At 38.3% G+C, this 25,158-nt stretch overlaps 1 protein-coding gene across 17 annotated transcripts in view; it reads left to right on the forward strand.

Annotated features, from left to right (window-relative positions):
- LOC121167799 (sarcolemmal membrane-associated protein) overlaps nt 1-25,158 on the forward strand; it is a 116,847-nt gene that overhangs the window by 86,038 nt on the left and 5,651 nt on the right. For 10 of the 17 annotated variants that reach the window (XM_040997427.1, XM_040997428.1, XM_040997430.1 and 7 more), the window contains 8 exons: nt 7,075-7,134; nt 14,168-14,248; nt 14,535-14,594; nt 15,611-15,733; nt 16,665-16,739; nt 17,729-18,049; nt 18,501-18,618; nt 20,936-21,107. In XM_040997427.1, coding sequence (XP_040853361.1) covers nt 7,075-7,134; nt 14,168-14,248; nt 14,535-14,594; nt 15,611-15,733; nt 16,665-16,739; nt 17,729-18,049; nt 18,501-18,618; nt 20,936-21,107 — 1,010 coding nt within the window. Of the gene's footprint in view, nt 1-7,074; nt 7,135-8,721; nt 8,725-14,167; nt 14,249-14,534; nt 14,595-15,610; nt 15,734-16,643; nt 16,740-17,728; nt 18,050-18,500; nt 18,619-20,935; nt 21,108-25,158 lie in introns of all 17 variants that reach the window. The other 7 variants (XM_040997440.1, XM_040997439.1, XM_040997441.1 and 4 more) reach the window with 3 other exon arrangements.

Genomic DNA, 25,158 nt, shown 5'->3' on the forward strand with positions numbered 1-25,158 from the left:
TCCTTTTATGGTAATACAAACTATTTTAAATTATCGTTTCAGAGAATAGCTCTTAATCCCAGTCAGAGAGACTGGACTTCAAACAGATTATATTTAAATCTTTTGTGTAATTCCAGAACCACAAATTCAGTATTTTGTATATTAAAAACTTTTTTTTTTCAATAAAACTAAAAGTTTTTGCGGTATTTTCTTCTTCGGGGATTCGGGAGATGAGTTTGGTTTAGGCAGAACTTCACACTTTACAAACACTGCAGATTTTAATTACTTAATGTTTACTGTGTAAACTTAATGGATATAATGAGGTTTCTGTGTTTTGCCACCCAAGAAGCTTTCTGAGCTCGTGAAATCTGCATCTCTAAGTCTGTTTCATACATGGCCATGTGCTCTGTCATGTATATATCTTGTATACTGATGGGAAAGATGAAAAGTGCAACATGGAGAATCTAAACACATGGAGATCTGACCTCGCTGGGTGGGCATAGAGTGCGAAGCAGCCTTCCCTGGGCTGTTGCCTGCCCGTTTGATTTCACTTGCTACTGTGTGTCCTGGAAAGGGCAGTGGCATCACAGCCGGATGCCAGAACAAAGTTCCTCGGAGGTTACATTGTAGAGACTGTGTACTCCCTCAAGGGCATCTCCCTTCTGGTGGAGTTAACTGGCCTGAAGTGAACCTTATGTCATTATATTAATCCGCATTGACTGTGGGATTTAAGTGCTGTTGTTATTTCTAGACAAAAGTTTAATTCTTTTAATGTTTCATATCTTGTTGGATACTTCTTCTAAATTTCAAAAATGTGTCGTCCTGACTCTCATAAAACTCCAGTCAGTATCTGTGTGTGCTTTTTCTTATTTGCTTCTTTCTGTTAGGGTTTTGCTCTCACATAGAAATTGCCTTATTTGGGCCAAGTGTTGCTCCTGGGACTGAACGTTTATTTTTCATCACTATGAGGTCAGCCTCTGTGAACAATCTTGGGATTATTCTGATTACATATCCTGCTTGAACGCTTTTTAAACTTTGCTTTTTTCACTGAAGTTTCTCAACAGCAAGAGGCTCCCTGCTTATTGGAGGTTATATCTCCCATCATATCAAGAAAGAATGTAAGCTAGATATTGCTAAATTTCTTTTTTTGTTTCTTTGTCCTTATGGTGGTTTGTGTAGGATATATTGGAGGAGTATTTGTACCTATCATTTTCCCATTTGACCAGCTTTCTAACATTTCTACTTGCTATTTTCCCAATATAACTACTCAGGTGATAATCTAAAATTCATGTCAACTGTGTTTAAGTGTGTAGGCTGTATCTTTTAAAAAATTATCTATATCCATATTTTTAATGGCTTATTGATTTATTTGAAGGGCAGAGAATGACAGGTGGAGAGACAAGAAGACCTTCCACCTGCTGATTCCTTTGCAGTTTCCCATATCAGCAGGGCTTTTCCAGGCTCAAACTAGGAGCCAGAAACTCAGCCCAGGTCTCTTTTTGTGGGTGCAGAGACCCAAATACTGGAGCCATCATTCGCTGCTTTCCAGAACAAACATGAGCAGGAAACTTGCGTCAGATGCAGAGCTGGGATTTAAACCCAGGCGGTCTGAGATGGGATGCAGCATCCTAAACGGCATCTTAACATCTGAGGCCGACATTGCACTGTCACTGAGTTGCTCCTCTCTCAGCTGGTCCTCCGTCTTCATTTCTAGGACAAATACCTTCTGGAGCTGTTTGTTTATTTACCTTGATGATAGCTTATTAAAATCTGATTTCAGTTTCTTTCCCATATTTAACTTTATTGACCTTAAAGGTCACTTTCACTCATTTCCATTTATGATGTTTATAATTAGGTCAGAGATTTCCTTAATGCAAAAATTGATTTTATCTTTTAACAAGGAAAAATTTGTAAATTCATAGTTCTGTGGTGATGATTAAATCACATATCACAGACCTTGCTAGATCAAAACACAGAAAATAAGAATATAGCTTACACCATAAGATGTAAATTGGATAATATATGTAATTTGTAAGGTTACTAGAAAAGTCAGTATGCATTTGTCCATAAGAGAATCCTCAACAAAAAAATAAAGGAAAGCAGTATCATAGAAAACAACAACAAAATGATGAACACACACAAACATAATCTATTTATGCTCCCTGTGTAACCTCCCAGGACCCAGACCCAGATGGACAACTCCTTTGGGGACCCCTCCTGGCAAGCAGGAATCTCTGGTTTTTAATAAAATCTCTCACTTGCTTTACTCTTCCTCCTTTATTGTTGATGTTGTCATTCTGAAACAGACAACGCTAAATTTCTGCCAACAAATAGATGCTCCTAGACCCTTCTGAGGGAACACAGACCTCCCACCATGAAAATTTCAGTCCAATGAGATTCACATAAGACTTGTGGGTCAGAGAGATCTTGATACAAATACTAACATATTTTCTCATAGTTTATGTAATAGTGGACAAATTAGCCTCTCTTAATCACAATTTCCTCATTTATAAAATGGTATTGCAGTGCCTACCTGTAGGAATTATTAGGAAAATGAATTGAGGTTGTTTTTGCTAAGTGCTGTAAGTAGTGCCTGGCACATAGAACTACACATTAGCTAGTAAGTATGAAATTTATGGGGTGAGGAGAGGATAAAATTGAGAAGTATTTATGGAAGCTTTTTTAGGGAAATAATTTGTTTTTCTCCTTATCTTCCATTATATGACTGTGAAAGCTGATTGATCTGGCTTTATTACTTTTATTAAATAATATTTTCTTATAGTCTAGGGAATATCTTTTGATTACCAAAATGTATGTAAATTTTTACCTGGGGAAGTTTAATCTCAAACACATTATTTTGATGACTTCATAGCATTATTTCTTGAATGAAATCCACCTTTGAGACTTAGAAATATACAGCATGGGGCTGAGTACAATGGCCTAGCAGCTAAAGTCCTCGCCTTGAAGGAGCCAGGATCCCATATGAGCATCAGTTCTAATCCTGGTGGCCCCACTTCCCATCCAGTTCCCTGGGAACTGGGAAAGCTTTTGAGGATGGTCCAAAGCCTTGGAACCCTGCACCCAAATGGGAGACCCAGAAGAAGCTCCTAGCTCCTGGCTCCAGGTCAGCTCAGCTCCTTCCGTTGCAATCACTTGGGGAAAGAATCATCCGAAGGAAAATCTTCCTCTCTGTCTCTCCACCTCTCTATATATCTGACTTTGCAATAAAAATAAATAAATCTTAAAAAGAAAAAAAAGGAGAGAAATATCCAGCATGATATGTAGCAGCAGATTCTTGGGTTGTTTGAGATATCCTCAGTAGCTGACATTAGTATTAGATTGTCTGTGGTATTTGAATTTATCTTCTGCTTAAACATTTCAGTTACAGCTGTCATGGGAGGAGGACAGCTGTTTAGCTTTCAATTCAGTCTTGGCACACTTGTGCTCCCTTTAAACTTCTTAGCTTGAGCTTTCTTTTATTGTATGTCACAACTGTAATGTAGTCAGCGAGGAAACTGGCCTGGTTCTCTTCAGACATTGGAAAGAATTGATCATTTCTGGGAATCTGTTCGATATTTTCTGACTAAGCAAAATGCGTAGATGATTATTTTCAGATGTTAAACTTCCCTACAGAATTGCCTGCAGAGAAATGTAACTCGAAGAAATTCACAGCAGTCATATTCCCAATTGTTCAAAACTCCAAATAGCGCAACAGACCCTTAGTAGGCAAATGATATTGAGGTGTGCTGTGAAAGAAGCCTGACGTGCTATGTAAAGTTCAAAAGCAGGAGCTGACACGATTGCTCAACTGACTAATTCTCCACCTTTAAGAGCCAACATCCTATATGGGCACTAATTTGTATCCCAGCTGCTCACTTCCCATCCAGCTCCCTGCTTGTGCCTGGGACAATGGAGGTTGGCCCAGAATCTTGGCAACCTGTTCCCATGTGTGAACTTCTGCTGTGAAGAAGCTCCTGGCTTCAGATTGGCTCAGCTCTGGCTGTTGCAGCTATTTGTGGAGTGAACCAGCTGGTAGAATATATTGCTTTGTAAATCTGCGTTTTCAAGAAAATACTTTGTTTTTTAAAAAAAAGTTCAGGGCCCAGCGCTGTAGCCTATTGGCTAAAGTCCTCACCTTGCATGCACCAGAATCCTATATAGATACCAGTTCTAATCCCGGCTGCTCCACTTACCATCCCGCTCCCTGCCTGTGGCCTGGGGAAGAGGTAGAGCATGACCCAAAGTCTAGGACTCTGGACCCACATCGGAGACCTGGAAGAAGCTCCTGGCTCCTTCAGATTGGCTCAGCTCTGGCCATTGTAGCCACTTGGGGAGTGAAACAATGGATGGAAGATCTTTTTCTCTTTATTTCCTTCTCTCTGTAAACCTGTCCTTCCAAGAAAAATAATTTTTTTTTTAAGTTCAGAAGCAGTAAAAATTACAGTATATTATTTAGTCATGAATATTTAAATAGTGTGATTATAAAGAAATGTGAGAGAGTAAATACCTTAGAAATCAGGGTATGGATGTGTAGGAGTTACCTGGAAGGCTTTGGAGGCTGGTGGGAAGGTCTGTTTCTTGGACTTTTGTTACACAGAATTTTGCTTTATTAAATTTAGCTAATCTATACCTTTATTTTGTTTTTTTTTTCTTAGGTTTTTTTTATTCTATGTTCCTTTTTGTTTCTTAGTGTTCACAATAAATAAATACGATTTTAAAAAAAGAGGAAAACGAACAGTTACCTCTCAGGGATTCTTCCAAGAAACATGGTCTATACAAGAAAGAAGGTTTCTACTCTGTCCTTCAGCCACTCAGGGGCCTGGGTTGCTGCAGGCTTTGCTGATGTAGCCTCCTGCTCTCTCAGCATGCTGGTTCAGGTGCCCCAGCAGGAAAGGTGAGGGAAGTATAGAAAACTCATACTCTCAGACGCTGTACATCAGTCCTTGGACCTGCTTCAGTACCAGGCAGTCCTCTCGGGTGACCGGAAGGCACAGGCAAGCCAGGTGATACGGAACACAAAGTCTCTATCATGTTTTACTGGAGAACAGAAATCAGACTGTTATTAAAATCACCTTCTTAGATTGTAGCTGACTGTGGAATCATGCATTTTGCTTCTTTTTTAAAAAAGCAAACAGAAGAAGACTATTTGTTTATTTGGAAAATAGGCAAAGGGGGAATAATTGCTCTTCCATGCTCCTGTTAACTCCCCAAATGGCTACAGTGTCCAGGGCCAGGATCAGGCTGAAACCAGGAGCCAAGATTGCCACGCTGCTGTCTCACAGGGGTGGCAGGGACCCAGCCATTTGAACCGTCTTCTCCTGCCTTCTCTGGTGCAGCAGCAGGAATCTGAGCAGCCAGGATTCAAACCAACAGTCTGTTATGGGGTACCAGCATAACGACTACTGGCTTAACCTGAGAGCCATGACCAGTGCCAGTCCTCAAAGCTAACCTGTTATCATCCATTTTAGGAAGTTATGAGAGGATGTAATAGAAGAAAATCAGGGAATAAATAGAAGAGGATGGTTTAGAATCTAGAGACAAAGACATTTGCACAGGGGACCACCCAGACTGGAGCAAGATCAAAGAACTATGGGAAGGGAATCACAGACTGTTTAGTATTTTTGACAATATTGAATGTTTTATGTTCTATGAGAACTTGGGCTGGGGCCCTGTGTGATGGCTCAGTAGCTAAATCCATGCCTTGCAAGTGCCAGGGTCCCACATAGCCACTGGTTCATGTCCCAGCTGCCACACTTCCCAGCTCTCTACTTGTGGCCTGGGGAAGCAGTCAAGGACAGCCCTAAGCCTTAGAACCCTGCATCCACGTGGGAGACCCGGAAGAAGCTCCCGGCTCCTGGTTCAGATTAGCTCAGCTCCAGCCATTGTGGCCATTTGGGGGATGAACCAGCAGACAGATCTTTCTCTCTGTACATCTGCCTTTCCAATAAAAAATAAGTCTTTTTTTTTTTTTAAACTTGGGCTGTGCTTGATATACAAAAGCATAGTACAAGCAAACAAAAAAAGAAGCAATGTAAGATACAAAAATACTTAATGTAAAAGTATGGAAAAGAAAATCTTAGCATATGACTCAGATATATAAAAGTCAATGTAAATATTGATAGAGATTGATAAAGTGTAGCTTTTGTGGATGACAGGATATTAAAGCTTAATAGAAAATTTTAAGATAGTATATTAAAAAGTAGAAATGTAAATGCCAGAAAAATGGCTAAAAATTGCTGTTTCTATGAAGGGAATTTCAGGAATAAGGTAAAACAAATCAAAGAACAGGAAGGACAGCTTACATTATAAGGGACATCCAGTAGGAGTGATGTCCCTTCTTAAAATTTATTTTATTATGTAGTTCCATAGGCTCTAGGATTTTTCCCTTTCCATCCTGTCAAATTTCTTCCTCCCGGCTCCTGCCCCCCCCCCCCCGCAGATTTCCCCTATATTATTACAGTAGTAATATTCAAAACAGTCATAGTCCATCATTCTGCTATTGAAGTATAAGAAATAGTGTCTTAAGTGTATTGCTTTGGCTTTTTGTTTTTAAGAAAACAGGAACAAGCAGTGCTGTATACCACTTTATATATTTACAGGAAAAATAAATCGTTTAATTTGTTTAATTTCTAAAATTATTCCATTTCCTGAAATATGTTATACAGTAGGGATCTCTGCTGAATTTGTCAGCATGGAAAGGCAAACTATTAGTGTAACATAATTGTTGTGCTTCTTAACTTAGATAAGATACCTTCTTATAATTGCTTTATTTTAACTTGCTGCCTTTGATTAAAAGAGGATGGCGCTATTTTTTCCAAGTCCTTTGCAAAAGGGTCAGGGTTTTTAAAATAAGAAATCTAGTAAAAATAAAAAGCAAGTTGTCTGATTGCCCTGCATTTTCTGTTTTAACGTTATTGCGCTATCACAGTTTAGAGTTCTCTTAGTTTCCCTTCCAGGTTCAAGTTTTTGTTCAAGCTTGGTCATAGGAGTAATGTTATCATCTTTAAATTTGGTCATGGAATGTGTTACACTGCCGGCCTCGGGGAAGTGCTGCTCCCTTTGGGCTGGGATACTAACGTTTATTTTCTTTGGCAGAGAAGCTGATCGTCGAGGGGCATCTAACCAAAGTGGTAGAAGAAACAAAGCTTGCAAAAGGTTTGTATTCTGTTTTTCCCTATGGCTTTTGATAACTCTTTTGGATCATGATGTATACGTTTTCAAGGTCATTGTGTTTTAACCATCCGATTAGGTCTTACTACTGCCGAAATGGCGGTTCTCTAAGAGTATCAGACATTAGTAAAGCTTGCTTTTTAAGACAGATATCTTGGAATTTGCTTCTAAGATGGGCCTATAAGTATTGTTTTTGAAAGTTAATTCTTAAAATAACTTTCTATGTATATTTAAGAATTTTTGTGATTTGATTTCCAGTCTTATTTTCGTCTTTGGTCACAGGATTCTAATCAAACACATAGCAAATCTTTTATAATACAGTTCAAGTAAAACATTCTTAGAATTACTTCTTTGTGGGTATAACACCTTTAAAGTACATGTGACATTTAATATTTATTACTTTTTAGAATAAAAATACAAAAAAAAATTTTTAAATACTAGTTTTTGTCATGCCAGTGTATTAAAGAGAAGTGATTAGCGTTGGGAGTATAGAATCATATTTCATAATGGAAAGTAGTTTACTATGTTAATCTGTTAGAATTGTCAGATCTAGAGAAGAAGAAAGAAGATGAAAAGTGAATTTTAAAACATGGCTTTTAAGCAAATAAATTTGCAGATATGCTCATTGTCATAGTGGAATTTTCATCAGAGTGTAAAAATTAAAACTAGATTTATAGTCTTTTTCATCAGTTAAAATGAGTAATGAGAGATTGGAATGCTAAATTTTAGTATATTCTGTTTTGTTAAAGTAAGTGGATTTATTTGTCCTTTTTTAATATTTAAAAGGTGGTATTATCAAATATCTGGGGGATTCCATTGTAAAGTTTGTGCACAGCAGATGCCATATTTGGGGAAAGAATGCATAGAATATGCATCACTAATATTGTTCTGGCAAACAGGCATTGAGTTTCAGAACAGTGAACTATTTTTAGTACCAATGGCAATTCATTTCATCTTATTAAAGTTAGATGAGAACACACTTTAAAATAGCTTTTACTTCATCACCTAAGTACTTATTCAAATTAGCTGATTGAGTAGCCAGCATTTTGAAGTGCAAGTAGAGTTAAAGAGAAAAATTTCTCAAATCAGTTAAAGAAAAGTGTCTTGGTACCTTAGTGCTTTTGATGGATGCATAGTGAATGAGAATATGTGTTTAAAATTATTTTAGTGTCACTAAGGAAAAATATTTGTGTAGTGTTGCTAACCTCCTTTTAAAGCCTGGTTATCATTGTGTATAAAAAGAGTATGGTTTTTTCCCAGCAATTCTACTTCTTGGTTTATGGGTTGCTTTTTGTTTTAAGATTTATTTATTTATTATTGGAAAGACAGGTTTACAGGGAGGAAGAGAGATAGAGGTGGAAAGGTCTTCCATCCTCTGATTCATTTCCCAAATGGCTGCAGCAGCCAGAGCCAAGCTGATCTAAAGCTGGGAGTCAGGAGCTTCTTCCAGGTCTGCCACACAAATGCAGGATCCCAAAGCTTTGGGCCATCCTCTGCTGCTTTCTTAGTAATGAGCAAGGAGCTGGATGGGAAGTGGAGCAACGGGGACATGAATTGACACCCATATGTAAGAAGGTGCTTGAAGGTAGAGGATTAGCCAGGTGAGCCATTGTGCTAGCCCTTGCTCCTGTTTTGTTTTGTTTTGTTTTTTTAAGATTTGTGTACTATTTTATTGGAAGGGAAGATTTTACATAGAGACAGAGAGAAAGTTTTTCCACTCCCCATGTGGCCACAATGGTCAAAACTGAGCTGATCCAAAGTCAGGGGTCAGGAGCTTCCTCTGGATCTCCCACATGGGTGCAGGGGCACAAGGGCTTGGGTCATCCTCTACTGCTTCCCCAGGCCACAAGCATGGAGCTGGGCGGGAAGTGGAGCAGCTGGGACATGAACTGGCACCCATATAGGAAGGAAACCAGCAGATGGAAGATCTTTGTATTTCTCCTCTCTGTAAATCTGATCTGCCTTTCGATAAAAATAAATCAAACCTAGATAACAAGGAAAACACGTATCTACCTAATTGAAAAGGAGAAAAGAGATCTTCTCTCTGCTGGTTCACTTCCCCAAAAGACTGCAACCAGGCTGGGCCAAGTCAAAATCAGAAGGCTGAAACTTAGTTTGGGGCTTTCCCGTGGGCAGATGGTGTACAGATACTTGAACCATCATCTGCTGCTGCTTGGGATATACATCTGCAGAAAACTGGATTGGAGGAAGAGCCAGGCCTCAAAGGATGTCTACGTGCTAAGCAGCAACTTAACCACCACACCAAATGCTTGTCTTTTTTTGTTTTACTTTTCCTTGTAAGAGAGGCAGAGACACAAATCTCCCAACTTCTGCTACACTCCTCCAGTGCTCATAACAGCTGGTACTGCTGCGTCAGGTCAAAGCTGGGAACCAAGAACTCGTTTTGTGTCTCTCATGAGGGTGGCAAGGAGCCATCATCTGCTGCTTCCTGCAGTGCACAGGAAGCTTAAATTGGGAGTGGAGCCAGGACCTACACCTTGCCGCTCTGATATGGTTCTCTCCCAAACAGTAGCTTAACCAATATGCCACATATTTACCCCAGCAATGACTGCTTAATATTAGAAAGTTAAATGCTGCTTCAGAAGTAAAGAAGAGGTTAGCTTTTTAAAAATTTCTGTTTTTGTGAGAGACAGACACACAGAACTACTGTCTGCTTGTTCACTCCCCAAATTCCCACAGCAGATGGGACTGGGTGGGACCAAATCCAGATCTGTAATGTGGGTGACAGGAAAACAGCTGAGCCATCACCACTACCACCTAGTGTCTATATTGACAGGAAACTGGAGTCAGGAGCTAAAACCAATGATCAAACCGTGGTTCTCTAATGTGAGACATAGGTGTGTTAACCAGCATCATAGCTCTTAGGCCAAATGCTTTCTCCAAAATAGAAGTTTTGAAAAGACATGTTTCATTCTTGAATGGAGTTGGTTTACCTCCAAGCAATCACTATATTATCAGGAATCAACAATGATAGATCATGAGTTGACTTAATAAAAGCTTGCCGTTTTACTCAAAAGTAGATATGGGCCCTTAAGTCTTTTTCAGTCTTTTTTGAACACTGTTCTATACATTGGGAATATAGCAGTTAATGAAATAAACGCAAACTTCCGCTCTCATGCAATATACATCCTGGTAAGATCTTGATGGAAGATTGGATATCCCACCTTTTGAGGCAATTAATTCCACCTTCCCAGCCAGTACTCTAAATATAGAATAAAAGTTACTTCTAAGCCAGAGGAATGCTTCTGAAAATACCCTGCTATTGCTTTACTTTGATATCTTGATCATAAAATTGCCAAAAATACTAAAATCTGAGAAGAGTCTCTTTCCTGTTTCCTTTTCTGTTCTTACAAAGTGGTTGCTTTTCTATCCATATATAGAGGTTAGATGTGTTGGCCTGTTTTACTTGAGATAGTAACTTTGTGATTATAACTGGAACATTCAGAAATGTCTGACTGTACCACAGTATGAATGCAGCAGAGGTTCCAGATTAGATTCCTGGGGCCTTTGTGGTCTGTGACTTCACTTCTAATCTAAGCCCCTGTCACTCAGAAGCTGACCTTTACTACAAATGGCAACCAGGAAAAAGGAAAAGGCTTCTTGTAATTCATCATTTGTTTCAGAATTAACGCACAGATTTAAAAATGTTCTTACATGAAGTAGCCTTAAGTTATATTTTAATACTTTATTGGATATTGACAATAGTGGTTTTACATGTCATTGATTATAAAACTGTATATACTCCAAAAATTTTTTAAATATACCCACATTGAAACTATTGACATTAAAGGACCCATCTCCCCTTATCAACAAGCCTTTCTTGAATACCTAAAATGCTAATAGCTGAGAATAGTCAGTTGCCTGCCTGCTGCATCGCTACTTGCTGTCTCATAGCAGTTATCATTGCTAAGTATCTGCTGAAATGTCTTTTTAGGCTCCCTGATAAAACTAGACAGAACCATCAACAGCCAACATTACGACTGGAATCTTCAGGGAACAATTCATATTGGAGATTACCTCATGGTTCATTATGGTGTCAAATAACACTCTGATGTGTTTCAGAAGCCATCTTAAACATGTTAATGTGCATACACAAAAGTCTTTCCACACCCTTTTTCTCTGTGTCTGCTTTTTTCCATCACTTGTTTTTACCCAGTTATGTCCCATTTACCCTAACTGTATAAATCCCAAACACCTATCTGAATAGGGAGATAGACTTGGTTTTGATTTTTGTTCCTTGGTCACATTGCAAGCTTATAATAAACCTTTGCTTTCTCAGAAGGTTTACAGTCTGGCATTTTTCTAAGGATAACACAGAGGTAGGGCAGGCCTGTTGCTTGGCAACAGGATGACTATTTGAAATCAGAAAGTAAATGTCTGAAGTGTCCCCACTGCCAGAAATAACCACTGAGAGCCCTGTTACAGGCCTTCCCAGAACTTGAGTAAGTAAATGTAGTTAAAGGGGCATCTATTTTCAGTCTACTTCAGATTATATTATATATACTGCTCTTCAATTGTTATCCATTAGTAATAACTATATTATAATAATGGAGTGTATAGAATATTTTCTATTTCATAATAGATTTAATGTTCTTCATGAACAGTTCTGCAATGAGCACCTTTATATATTATACAGTGCATCAGCTACTGTTTCCTTGGGACTGGAACTTAGAAGTGGGTATGCATAATTAAAATTTTTATTTCACATTGCCACAAATATGTTCAAGTAGATAACATTATTTTTAAAACATATGCTTTATGACTATAATCTCCTGAAGGGAATAAATATGCACACACACAGAATGGTATAAATAGAACATGAGTAATTTCTAAGAAAATACAGAAGATGTAATAAAAAGGAACAACATACTAGAAAAATGAAGACTTCCTTAGAGATAAAGGAGCTTAAACTGTCTTACAGAGGGGCCAACGTGATAGCTTAACTGACTAATCCTCAGCCTATAAACACTGTAGTACATACCATATTGTAGTGGTTTGTATCCTGGCTGCTCCATTTCCCATCCAGCTCCCTGCTTATGGCCCAAAGCCTTGGGAACCTGCAGTTGCATAGGAGAACCGAAAGAAGCCTGTGATTCCTGACTTTGGAAGAGCTCAGCTCTGGCCATTGCAGCTATTTGGGGAGTAACTAGCAGATAGAAGATCTTTGTGTCTCTCCTCTCTGTAAATCTGCCTCTCCAATTAAAAATAAAAATTTTAAAAGATTTATCTATTTCCTGTTGGAAAGGTAGATTTACAGAGAGGAGAGACAGAAAGAACTTCCATCCTCTGGTTCATTCCCCAAGTGACTGCAACAGCTGGAGCTGAACTGATCTGAAGCCAGGATCCAGAGCTTCTTCTGGGTCTCCCACATGGGTGGGTGCAAGGGTCCCAAGGCTTTGGGCCATCCTCAACTGCTTTCCCATGCCACAAGTTGGGAGCTGGATGGCAGATGGAGCAATCGGGAGATGAATTGGCGCCCATATGGGATCCTGGCACATGCAAGGCAAGGATTAGAAATATATCTTTTTAAAAAAAAAAAAAAAAAGGAAAGAAAAGTACTTTATAGAACGTGTAAGCCACACAAGAGAAAATCACTTTCAATGTCAGGGAAAAGCAAACTCAACCAATATGGGCACTAGTTTGAGTCCTAGCTATCCCACTTCTGATCCAGCACCCTGCAAATGGCCAGGGAAGCAGCAGATAGCCTCATTTAGCTCACCCACAAGGGAGACCTGAATGAAGCACTTGGTTTCTGACTTTGACCTGGTCCAGCACTGGCCATTGCCAGCCGCCATCTGGGAAGTGATCCAGCCAGTGGAAGATCTCTGATCTCTGTCCCCTCTGCCTCTCCTCTCTCGTAGTGTCTTTCAAATAAATGAACAAATCTTCAGTTTATTCCCAATGTATTCAAATATACAAGGGGTCTTCAAAAAAATTCATGAAAAACCTGTATTCTTAAAAAAAAAAACTGAATGGGTTTCAAAACTTTTGTTAGGAAAAAAAAAAACTTAAATTCCATTTTTTCACAAACTTTTTTTGAGCTTTTGCTGTAACTGTACTTTAAAAAGTTCATCAAGGGTCAGTCATTTGCCACAGCAGTTAAGTCCCTGCTTGAAGTACCCACCTCCCATGGTAGATTACTGGAGTTTTAGTCCCAGCTCTGCGTCTAACTCCAGCTTCTTACTAAGGTATGTCCTAGGAGACAGAAAATTGTGGTCTATGGGGTTCCTACCACACCCGGTAAGGATTGAACCCCTGGCTCTTGGCATCAGTCTGGACCAGACCTGACTGGTGCTGGCATTTGGGGAAGTAAATCAGCAGATGGAAGATTTGTCTGACTCTCTTTGAAATAAACATACATGTATTTTTTAAGCTCATAGAAAAGGAAAGTTAAAAAAAAAGTCTATTTTGTGCCTCAAAAATCATGAAAATAATACATAGTTTTTCATGATATACATTTCCATGGACTTTTTAATTCTCTTTTTAGAAATAAAATATTCTCAGTTTCCCATTTTAAATTATGCTTTTATATCAAATAGTTGTGATTTTTTTTTTTTAGTTATAAAGAGTTTTATTATGAGTATAGATGTTTCTAGGACAACCTCTTAGCTAGTGTTTTTCATATAAAAGAGTCTTTTCCTTTCATCATCCTCATACAATGTCCACATTGTCCTGGGAATTTTGCTATATTTGTTGCGGTTCCCTGAACTTTAGCAAAGCTTGCTTCATTTTTTGTTTCCATTTGGCAAATAGACAACCTTGAACAAAAGCCCCAGCCCTCTGAGCAGCAGACATGAGCCACATGGTAATTTAACCTGAGCTGCGTGTATTAACCTGCATTCCATTTTGGACCAGGGTGCTGAAGAAGTAAGAGATTTAATCATCCTTACTGATTCCTACAGTATTTTGCATAGAAGTGGATTATGAGCATTCATTCCCTGAAGCATTTCCAGATATTTGTTATCTTGAGATTTTACTTTTCTTCTTTTCTCTGTAGAAAACCAGTCAAGAGCAAAGGAATCTGATTTATCCGATACTCTGAGTCCGAGCAAGGAAAAAAGCAGTGACGACACTACGGGTAAGTCCATGTAGCCTGATGCTTTACAGCCTGTGGTTGTATTTGTTATTGGCAGTTTAAGTATAGAATTTAATGTACGTAGAGATCTCTAAGTTTTTATTTTGAGAAGGAAAGCAGTGCTTGTTTTTTTAATCAGGTCACTCCCTTGAATTTAGGATATTTTGCTAAAACCACTTTCAACTATCTAAATGTAATACCTATGTTAAGTTCTGATTATTTCTTTTCATAATGATAGCTTGCTGGTATAGCTGAGTATTGACTGTACTTGTCTTCCTCCCCTCATTAGACGCCCAGATGGATGAACAAGACCTAAATGAACCTCTTGCTAAAGTGTCCCTATTAAAAGGTACTTTCATATTTTGAAGAAATTAAGATAGGTTCTGTAAAGTAACAGGAAGTAAAATTCAAAGTTGATAATTGGTGTTCTATGCTTCAAATAAAACTATGTAAGTTGTAAAATAATTTGAATCAGTAAATATTGTGAAGGGTAAAATGGTATATGTAGAACATGAAATGTAACTGTAATTTTTTGTTGGCTCTCTCATCTCTGATAGGAACTTACTATTGCTAGTAATTAAGGTAAAAAAAAATCATAACTTTACCAAAACAATTATTTACTTGTTACAGTTGTAAATCTCTTCATTTTACGGCCTTCTTCTTCATCTAATAAATTTTGCAGATAGAACTAAAATACAAAGTGTACAAGAAAGGATAAGCGATATATATGCAAGAAAGAGTTTAGAGGAGGACCCATGTTGAGTCGGTGTGTGTGCGTGAGAGTGTGTGTGAGTGTGTGTGTGTGAGAGAGAGAGAGAGAGAGAGAGAGAGAGTGTGTGTGTGTGTGTGTGTGTGTGTGTGTGTGTGTGTGTGTGTGATGTGGGGAAATGGTGATGAAAGTGGGCGCAATAGGGCCTACTTTTCATTTTATGTTTCACAACTGAGTTAACTGTACTAAATGTTTTTCCTTGAAGGCAAGTTTTCACTTTTCCATTTCCAGTTTCAAGTGAAGGTTTCCTGACTTGTTATCAAGAAATTCAAAAATTGATAAGAATTGTATTATGCCCATTTCAATGAATTTCAAGTGTTATTAAACTCTACATTAATGGAATATGTAATTTAACATGCAAATGTCTGCTGTAATATCATTATCGTGAGTTACTAATATGTATTTTTAACTGTGCTCTTTCTCCAGGATAAAATGACTAAAAATACTTACTATAATTTGCTTCTAGATTTTATTTAACTTTTCTTGTGCTATCTTGGTTATGCATGTCTCAACACAAAAGAGATTGACATTCTTTTGTTGTAAAGATTATGGTGTGACACTAACTCTTGCTTCTAAAATAAACATGTTTTTGTCAGATGACTTGCAGGGTGCACAGTCAGAAATTGAGGCAAAACAAGAAATACAGCATCTTCGCAAGGAATTGATCGAAGCCCAGGAGCTAGCTAGAGCAAGTAAACAAAAATGCTTTGAACTTCAAGGTGAGATCCAGATTGCTTTGATTCTTTAAGGAATATGTGGAAGCAACATGGTTGAATTGGATGGACCCAAACTTGGAATCCAGAGTATATATACTAGTTGTACCTAGTGGTAGCTACTTTACAAGATAATTTACAAGGGAAATATATATTCCTTCTGATTTTTATAAATACATTCATCAATAAATGAAAGAAAGCAGGCAAAATTAAAGGGCAGCATCTGCCAACATCCCAGCTGCTTTACTTTCTAACAGCTCCCTTACCTTTGCTATCATAAACCAGTAGTCTGTGATATTCACTAGAACTTACATTCCACATCATTGATAGTAATTACCTGGTGGCAGTCAGTAAATATTTTTGGAGTGTCTTAAAATGGGGAAAAATTAACAGTCCATAAAGTCCTGCTGTTTTCTAAGATGACCTTCTTGACCAGGAAGAAAATTTAACCTACTAGGAGGGAACAGGGACTTCCGTTACTAGTTCTTCGTTTCCTGTTTCTTGAAGAAATTGGAACTGGTAGTCATTTAGTTGAACCCTTTACAGGGTACAGACTAATATAGTTAATCCCAAGAAAAAAATAAACTTTACTCTTCAGCAATTATTTAGTACTTTGGGTTGGCAGTAAACATGAGGAGTTTAAATCTGGCTTTTAAAAATTCAAGCTCAAAACACTGATTAGCAATTATCAAGAATTTTTTTTCATGTGAGGAATAGCACATATTATTTTAAAGGTACATGTCTACTCAATTGGTTAAATTGTTACTTACCACTGTTTTATGCTCCTAAAATCTAAACTATCTAACTGATAATACTTACTGTGTAATTTTTGTTAATTTCAATATTCTAGAAAGAATTTCATAGGAACTGCTAGCTGCTCAATTCTTAATACTTTCGTTACTTCCTATAATTAGATATAATGTGTTTTTGTGTTTAGCTCTTTTGGAAGAAGAAAGAAAAGCCTATCGAAGTCAAGTTGAGGAATCCAGCAAACAGATACAGGTTCTTCAAGGTATGGAACACACCAAGGATGTTTAAAATCCTTATTCTCTGCTTTTAGTGATTCAAAAGAAACAAAGAGTAAGCAGACTGGGGTCCTTTTTCACAGCTTCAATTCTCTAAAACCTTACATTATAACCAGGTCTTTGTGGAGCCTTTATTTTATTTGACTTTATTTTTATTTTATTTTATCTTATTTTATTTTATTTTTATTTTTAAAAGATTTTCTGTATTTTTATTGGAAATGCAGATATACAGAGAGGAAGATCTTTCATCCGATGACTCACTCCCCAAGCAGCCGCAATGGCTGGAGCTGAGCCAATCCGAAGCCAGGAGCCAGGAGCTCTTCTGGGTCTCCCACAAGGGTGCAGGGTCCCAAGGCTTTGGGCTGTCCTCGACTGCTTTCCCAGGCCACAAGCAGGGAGCTGAAAGGGAAGTGGAGCAGACAGTTGTTCCGCTTCTGATCCAGCTCCCTATTGATGGCCCAAGTGTTTGGGGCCCCTGCCAACCATGTGGGAGACCTGAACTGAGGCTCTGGCTTCGGTCTGACCCAGTGCTGGATGCTGAGACCTTCTGGGGAGTGAACTAGTGAACGGAAGATATCTGTCTTTCCCTCTTTCTCTGTGACTCTGTCTGTCAAATACATCTTAGAAATTCTTTCTAAAATTTATTTAATTAATAGGAAGAGAACAATATATATGTAGTATAATCTCTTCCTGTTAATATTTGATTTTTATCTATGTATAAAAACATAGGAAATAATCTAGAAGAATGAAAACAAAACGTTATTTCTCTCTGGGGAGAGGAAATAAATATCACTTTGACTTTTCTTTTTGGAACCTGTATTTTGACATTTTTTGCATCAGATATGGATTTGCCTATACAGTTTAAGCAAAAGCAACAGTGTTGAGAACTGGGCTGCATAATAGCTACACATGTGAGTTGTTCTTTTATTCCTAAGTCTTGTATATGAAGAAAGTGATGAGTCATATACTTTTGTAGCCCAGCTGCAGAGGTTACACATGGATATTGAGAATCTCCGGGAGGAGAAGGACAGTGAAATCTCAAGTACTAGAGATGAATTGCTTAGTGCCCGGGATGAAGTTTTGCTCCTTCATCAAGCAGCAGAAAAGGCTGCTTCTGAGCGGGACACTGACATTGCTTCTTTGCAAGAAGAGCTTAAGAAGGTGAGAGCCGAGCTTGAGCGGTGGCGGAAAGCAGCCTCGGAATATGAGAAAGAAGTCACGAGTCTGCAGAGCAGTTTCCAACTTCGCTGTCAGCAGTGTGAGGACCAGCAGAGAGAGGAAGCCACAAGGTTGCAAGGTGATTGGGCTCTTTTATAGAAAGCTCTTAACTCTGGACAGCGGTAACTTCCTCACTCGTGAGAAAGAATTGTTCAGCCTTTTCCTCTCTGATAACAATCAATTGTATAAAAGCACTGAAGTGTATATGTTGGAGTTTTAAGCGTTTTCTTTAGATCTGCAGGCTCTACAAGCTAAAGAGCTGGGTTTTTGTTTTTTTTTTTTTTGTAATTTCCTATCTTATTTAAGTAATATTGAGTAATGTTGAAATTATTTGCATAATGAAAATGAAGTGGAAAAGAATACTTCTCCAATAGAATTTCTTGGATATGGATGCAAAGTAAGCAGAATCAAAGAACAGCCATGTAAAGTATTCAAGTGGGAAAAGTATATTCTCTGAAATACCATTACCGTTTGAATTATTTTGGAAATTACATTCCGCTATTAACAGGTATGATTTGGAACTATTTTAGGTGAACTGGAGAAGTTGCGAAAGGAATGGAATGTATTGGAAACCGAATGCCATTCTCTAAAAAAGGAAAATGTCTTGTTATCCTCAGAACTGCAACGACAGGAAAAAGAATTGCACAAGTATGCAAGAACTCTCTTGTAGCTTCAAAATATGTCTTTATCTTGAATTGTTATCTGAGTTTAATGGATTTTTGATATTTAAATACCTTCCTGGTGTATTCATGGAATATAAATTCATTAAATTTCTCTCACCCCTTTGAAAAACCTAAACATCAAAGATGTGCAATTAGTAGTTGAACTTGCCTTGTAAATTTCAGTAATGTTTTTCTTTCATGCCAGTAACCCTTTCTGTTAGTGACTAGGTGACCATGAAAAAGAACATATACTGAGAGATAAAAATTCAGCTTCTGAATTTGAGAGAATTATATGAAGAGAAATAATATGTAAGATCAAGAATTCTCAAAAACTGCTTGAATCATTTTAGTATCCAGTCCCTTACAGGCAAACCAATGAATGCATTATATTTGTTCAAACAAATATAATGGAGTCAAGTCTCCTTAATGACATTTGTCATATTTCAGTTTATTTAAAGTTGGTTTCCTCCTTAAAAGCTTGGTTCATTCTATTGAATGGTTTTTGTGTATTCATTTTCAATTTGTTTGCAAGAGATAGAAACTAGAAAGAGATAGAGATCCTCCATCTGCAGGTCCAATTCCCAAATGTCAGCAACAGCTGAGACGGAATGGGGCTTTAGCCAGCAGCCTTGAACCCCATCCAGGTTTCTCTCTATTAAGGGTAGCTAGCAGGGACCCAACTACTTAATGCATCATCACACATTGCATTCCAAGATGCACATTAGTAAGCTGCATCAAAAGTAGAAATGGGGGTCTGACACAGTAGCCTATTGACTAAAGCCCTTGTCTTGCACATGCTGGGATGCCATGTGGGCACTGGTTCCTGTCCTAGCTGCTCCATTTCCCTTCCAGCTCCCTGCCTGTGACCTGGAAAAGCAGTCAAAGATGGCCCAAAGTCTTGGGACCATGCACCCAAGTGGGAGACCCAGAAGAGATTCCTGGCTCCTGGCTTTGGATTGGCGCAGCTCCGGCCATTGCGGCCGTTTGGGGAGTGAATCAGTGGATGGAAGATCTTCCTCTCTGCATGTCTGACTTTCCAATAAAAATTTAAAAAAATAAATCTTTAAGATATTACCTAGCATATAATCACTATGTGATTTATACTCTGCAATTCCTTAATTAATAGGTTTGATTCCGTTTTTTTTTTTTTCTAAGATTTATTTATTTTTGTTGGAAAGGCAGATTTACAGAGAAGGAGAGACAGAGAGAAAGATCTTCCATCCACTCCCCATTCACTCCCCAGTAGCTACAATAGCCAGAACTGAGTGAATCCAAAGCCAGGAGCCTCTTCTAGGTCTCCCATGCAGGTGCAAGGTCCCAAGGCTTCACGCCATCTTCAACTGGTTTCCCAGGCCACAAGCAGGGAGCTGGATGGGAAGTGGAGCTGTCAGGGTTAAGACCAGCACCCATATGGGATCCCGGCACATGCAAGATGAGGACTCTAGCCATAGGCTTCTGCGCCGGGCTCTCTGTTGGTTTTTATAGGAAGGAAATTGTACAGTTCCACTACCCTATTTTGCCTTCATTCTCTGTTGTCTGTGATATAAAAGAAGGAATTGAACAAGAAGTTTCTACTCCTGTGTATCAAGCTGTTTTACTGCTATTCATATCATGTTTTTTGTTTTAACATCAGATTATAGAAGTGATCAGAATTAAACCTATAGCACAGCTTCAGATAGGATTGCATTCATGCCTCTTATTTGACATTGTGGATCACTAAGATCCTCTGGTATTGTTTGTGTCTGTATAATATGGCACAGACATGCAGGCTCAAGAGTATTTAAGTAGAAAACATGCCACAGCTCAGTCGTGTCAGGGGCACCTCGTTTTTCATCCCAGGATTAGTGTTTTCCCCCAGTTTGGTGTCTTCTCATTAAAGCAGTTTTGTCTTTTTGACTTGGCAGTAGCTCCTAAGCTTGTAAGTTTCTGACTCTGTCCTTTTTGTCAGTCACTTAAACTTACTAGAAAATAAGTTGAATAATACATATATATTTTTTTCCTATAGAAGATAGTTTTTCATGACATAATAAATATATAATTTGGCCTAACAAAATATAAAAGTATATACCTCCTAATTCTTTTGCATGTTTTTTCCATCTGTGTGTATTTAGTAGAATACAGCTTTAAACATATAATTTCTTCAATGCTTGTTATTTTATGAAACATCACATTTTTTTTTATGCTTTCCTGTCCTCCTCTGGAATCCATTCTGTCCCTCCTAGTGAGATATGTAAGAAATTGGACTTCCTGCTGTGTCCCATTTTTTGCCGACGAATAACTACCTGTCAACATTTGTGTTGCAGTTCTCAGAAGCAGAGTCTAGAGCTTACCAGTGATCTCAGCATCCTCCAGATGACTAGGAAAGAGCTTGAGAACCAAGTGGGGTCCCTGAAGGAACAGCATCTTCGGGATTCAGCTGACCTAAAAACTCTCCTCAGTAAGGCTGAAAACCAAGCAAAGGATGTACAGAAAGAGGTAAAGCGAAAAGACATTATGAGCCCAATTATGGTTGGACTTAAAGCCACAAGCAAATCAGATATCCATGCTAGTTAGAAGTAAAGGGAAGCAGAAGTTCCATTAACTGTCACAAAGTTGATCCTTGGAGCATCCCTGTTTGGTGATTTCTACCTGTGTAATATGATTCATCAGCAGAGTTTGGTTTCAGAAATACAGATATGCATAATTGCGTTTTAATTTTTCTTTGCAAGTTAGTTGACCTATATGAGAAGCCCTTTGTGCCCTGTCCCTCAATCTATTGTTTATCTTTCAAAGACAATATCTTCTATAATTTCGTCTAGAAAGCAGACTAGAGCCATACTGTAATGCTGTTTGAACTCCTCAGGTGAAGCCAACCTGAAAAGTTACTTAAAATTCACCTCATCATCACTCAGCCAACCACATGTTTTATAATCTTTTTACTTTCATCTCCCATCCCCTTTTTTCTTCTTCACCAGCATGCATGTTCATCTCTCATGATTTGTTGCTTAAAACCTTGGCTTGGCAGCTATTTAATTAAGGATGTTAAAAATAATAAGAGTTAACTTTAAAGCAGAGACCTTCCAAGGCTTTGGAATTGGCTGCAGCGCAGTAAGAGCTGCACTCAGCAGTGTGCTCCTTGGTGCTCCTTGCATCTGCACCTGGCCTGCTTAGGGGATGGAAAGGCTGCTAAGGCCTGATCTACTGATCAAGGACCATCCCAATTGTTGACTGTCTTAAATGAAGGACTCTATAAGTTGGAAGGAAGCTGTGGACTCACTTTTTTAATAATGACTTTCCCAAAATTATTTCTTAAAAAATTGTTTTATCAATGCTGTTTTTCTTTGCCTTCTCCTTTCCTTGTAGTATTCTGAACTTGGAAATGATTATTGTTCTGTCTTCATGTTTGTTCCTAAAAAAAAAAAAAAAAGCTGTAAAATTCATGTGGACATATTGGTTATGTAATATGTTCATTTTTACCTTGCAAAGGATATGTGTTTTAGGAGAAATCTCATTTATTTGGTTGGAACACAAATTTTGTGCCAAAGTAAATATCCTGGTATTTAATACTGTAAGCACTTTGTGTCCTTCCAGTCCATATGCCATAATTCTTTCAGAATCTGGGAAGACTGCTATGGTTGGAAGATGATTCTGTTATATGTTACTGTGAATGCATTAGCCATTTTGTTGCATTATTTGTTCGCTGTTTTTGGTCACTGAGCAGTCAGTGCAAAATGCTTTAACTGTTTCCACAAATGGCAGTGGCATGTTGTCACGATATCTAAATTGTTGATAGTATTTGGATTGCATTAAATGCAGCATATTTAAAAAATGTCTGATCTTGTCAATATGTTTCTTCTCAATTTTCTTGTTCACTGTTTTCCATTGTGAAATGCTGTATATATAGTCAGTCATAATCCTGTGAAAATGTGAACTTGCTATCTTTCCGTTTGTCCTGTTGTCAACATATTTGATACTAGTCTGTAACTAAAATAATTTTTAATGAGGTTCTTACTGGTATAAGCCACTGCAAATGAATAATCACCTTTTAACACACTTATAACTGCCTACATTTCCCCTTTCTCTCCTCACAGAATCATACTTAAGGTGCAGTGCAGTGCTATGATTGTATATCTTTCTCATTGTAACAGCCTCTTCTATTATTAGAAGCAAGCTCAGACATGTTATTTTTATGAATAAGAACTAAAGATGTTTTATGATATTGTGTGATATTTGCCTCTTAATTGGGGCTGAGCTTGTTTCCACCCCAATTGGAAAGCAAGATGGAAAAAAAAAAATGACATACAAGCAAGGTGTGAAATTTAAGCTGCAGAAAGTGACCTTTGTTCCACTAGTTAAATTTTATTTATATATTTGTGGCAGTGTTCAGATGAATACTTAAAGCATATGAGAAAAATAAATTTTAAATCTCAGTATTAAGAGAAAATAATGGCATATCATCTTTATATTTGACTGTAGAAACCATCTACTATTTTAATTTCATCTGATTTGCCATTACTTAATCATAACAATCGTAAGATGTTGAGCACACGAGCTCACACTGCAAAAGCTGATTCGGAAAAGCTGTTTGGCTTCACCACTTGGCTGTGGGGCCAGAGTCTTTTGCAGCCCCTCCTTCTGGAAGGAACAGCAGGATCTTCCTGACAGAGCTGCAGCCTTCCTCTGCTTCTGCTGACAAGGCCTAGAATAATTAAATGCTTTAATGTAAAGCGCAGGCTGGATCTAAGATTGGTGGAAAAGGAAAGCAAGGGAAATTTGTGGACAGCAAAGAACTTTTTGCTTCTTCTTTCTTAGTTATTGTTGAGAGTCAGATTGTGTCGTGGATCACTGAGAATTGATTAGTTTTGAAGGTGCAGAAACTAGGCCAGGTAGAGTGACTTTGCTTTGGCAGCCTTCCAGTAACCTTCTGCGTCTTGGAAGGAAATCACAGACCTTCACATCCACTGGAAAAAACTGCGGTAAAGGATTCTTTAGTTCATTCTCTGGCATAGCACCCAGGTTTATGCTGGGAACATTGTTAGGTGACAGTTTCAGGTTTTGTCTCTTCTCCCCCCGCTCCCCCATCCCTCACCTCTGTACTCTTGTGTTTCTTCTCCCTTTGTAGTAATCTGTGTGTTGGCGTTAACCACTTCCTCTGGCCTCTCTCTTCTAGTGTTATTTTTTTACATTTTCATTCTTTCTTGTATTTATATTTTAATGGAAAAGAGCTTCCATGCACTGTTTATTCTACCAAATTGTGTAAGAGCCGGGGCTAGGCTGAGCCAAAATCAAGATCTGCAGCTCAATCCAGGCCTCCTGTGTGAGTGGCAGAAAACTTCCAGCTTGAGCCATCATTGCTGCCTCCCAGCATGTACATTAGAAAGCAGGTGGTATTGGGAGCAAAGCTGGGGCCGAAATGCTGGCCCTTCAGTATGAAAGGCTTCCCAAGCAGTGTCCTAACCGTGAGGCCAAATGCCCACCACAGTATTCATCTTTTTTGAGCATACTGATGAGTTCCTAATTAGTCCAAGATGCTTGAATTATTTAAAAACACCATTAATAAAGTTTCCTTTATTAAAGAATTTTTATGGTATAAGTAGTTTTGAAACTGGAAACTTTGCAGCCTTATAGGCTATAATGGAGAAAGTAGTGGAATCTCTGGTATGACATACCCATGGTGTATGTATTTCCTGTTTGGTGCTTCTCCTTCTGTCTTCCTTCTAAAAGCTTCAAAGATGCTAGTGTGGGACAGCAGAGGCAGGGAGGAAGACACATCTAGTAGCAGAACAGTCTCTGCTCTTTGCCTGGAAGCCTGGCTTGCAAGAAAGATGTCTAAAAGTGGAACCTGTAGAATTCTAACTTCCTAGGGCCTGTTAAAGTAGGAGCAGATCACACCTCATTTTACTTTGGTCTCACTTATGTTCCAGGGATTTCATTTGTCTGAAAGTCACATTACAGTGAACCATTTCCCAGGACAGACAGTAGCAAGTTTCATTATAAGTAAAGCTTCTTTCGTAAACAGATGTCTAAAAACATTTTAAACTATATTTATCTGAGAGAGCAAAAGAAATAGCCCCCTCCCAGAAGTTGACTCCCCAAACGCCCGCAATGGCTGGAACCAAAGGCTACAGCCAGGACTCAATCCAGGTCTGTCAAGCAGGTGGCAGGAGCTAAACTACTTGAACTGTCACTCGCTCCTCCCGAGGTGTGGTGGGAAGCTGTAATCCGGAGCATAGCCGGGACTTGAACCCAGATACTCAGAGACAGTATCTTAAGGTTAAGGTTTAAGGATTAAGGTTTCTTAAACAGCATCTTGACTCTGTACCTAGTACTTGTCCCTAAAATTATTTTTAACTGATGCAAGCCTTATGTAGAAAAGATCAGAATTTCCCATAGTGCTAAATATTTAGATTTATTTTGTGTTTCATTTAACTAAAAATCTCAATCAGAACATTTTAGTACATAATAATGCTGGATAAAGAAAAACCTATTGGGAGTTAATACTTTTTACTTCAAGGCTAAATAGCTTGGGTGACATTGTCCAGGATAT

Source organism: Ochotona curzoniae, unplaced genomic scaffold (assembly GCF_017591425.1).
Source record: "Ochotona curzoniae isolate NIBS_2020 unplaced genomic scaffold, NIBS_Ocur_1.0 patch430, whole genome shotgun sequence".
Taxonomy (NCBI): domain Eukaryota; kingdom Metazoa; phylum Chordata; class Mammalia; order Lagomorpha; family Ochotonidae; genus Ochotona; species Ochotona curzoniae.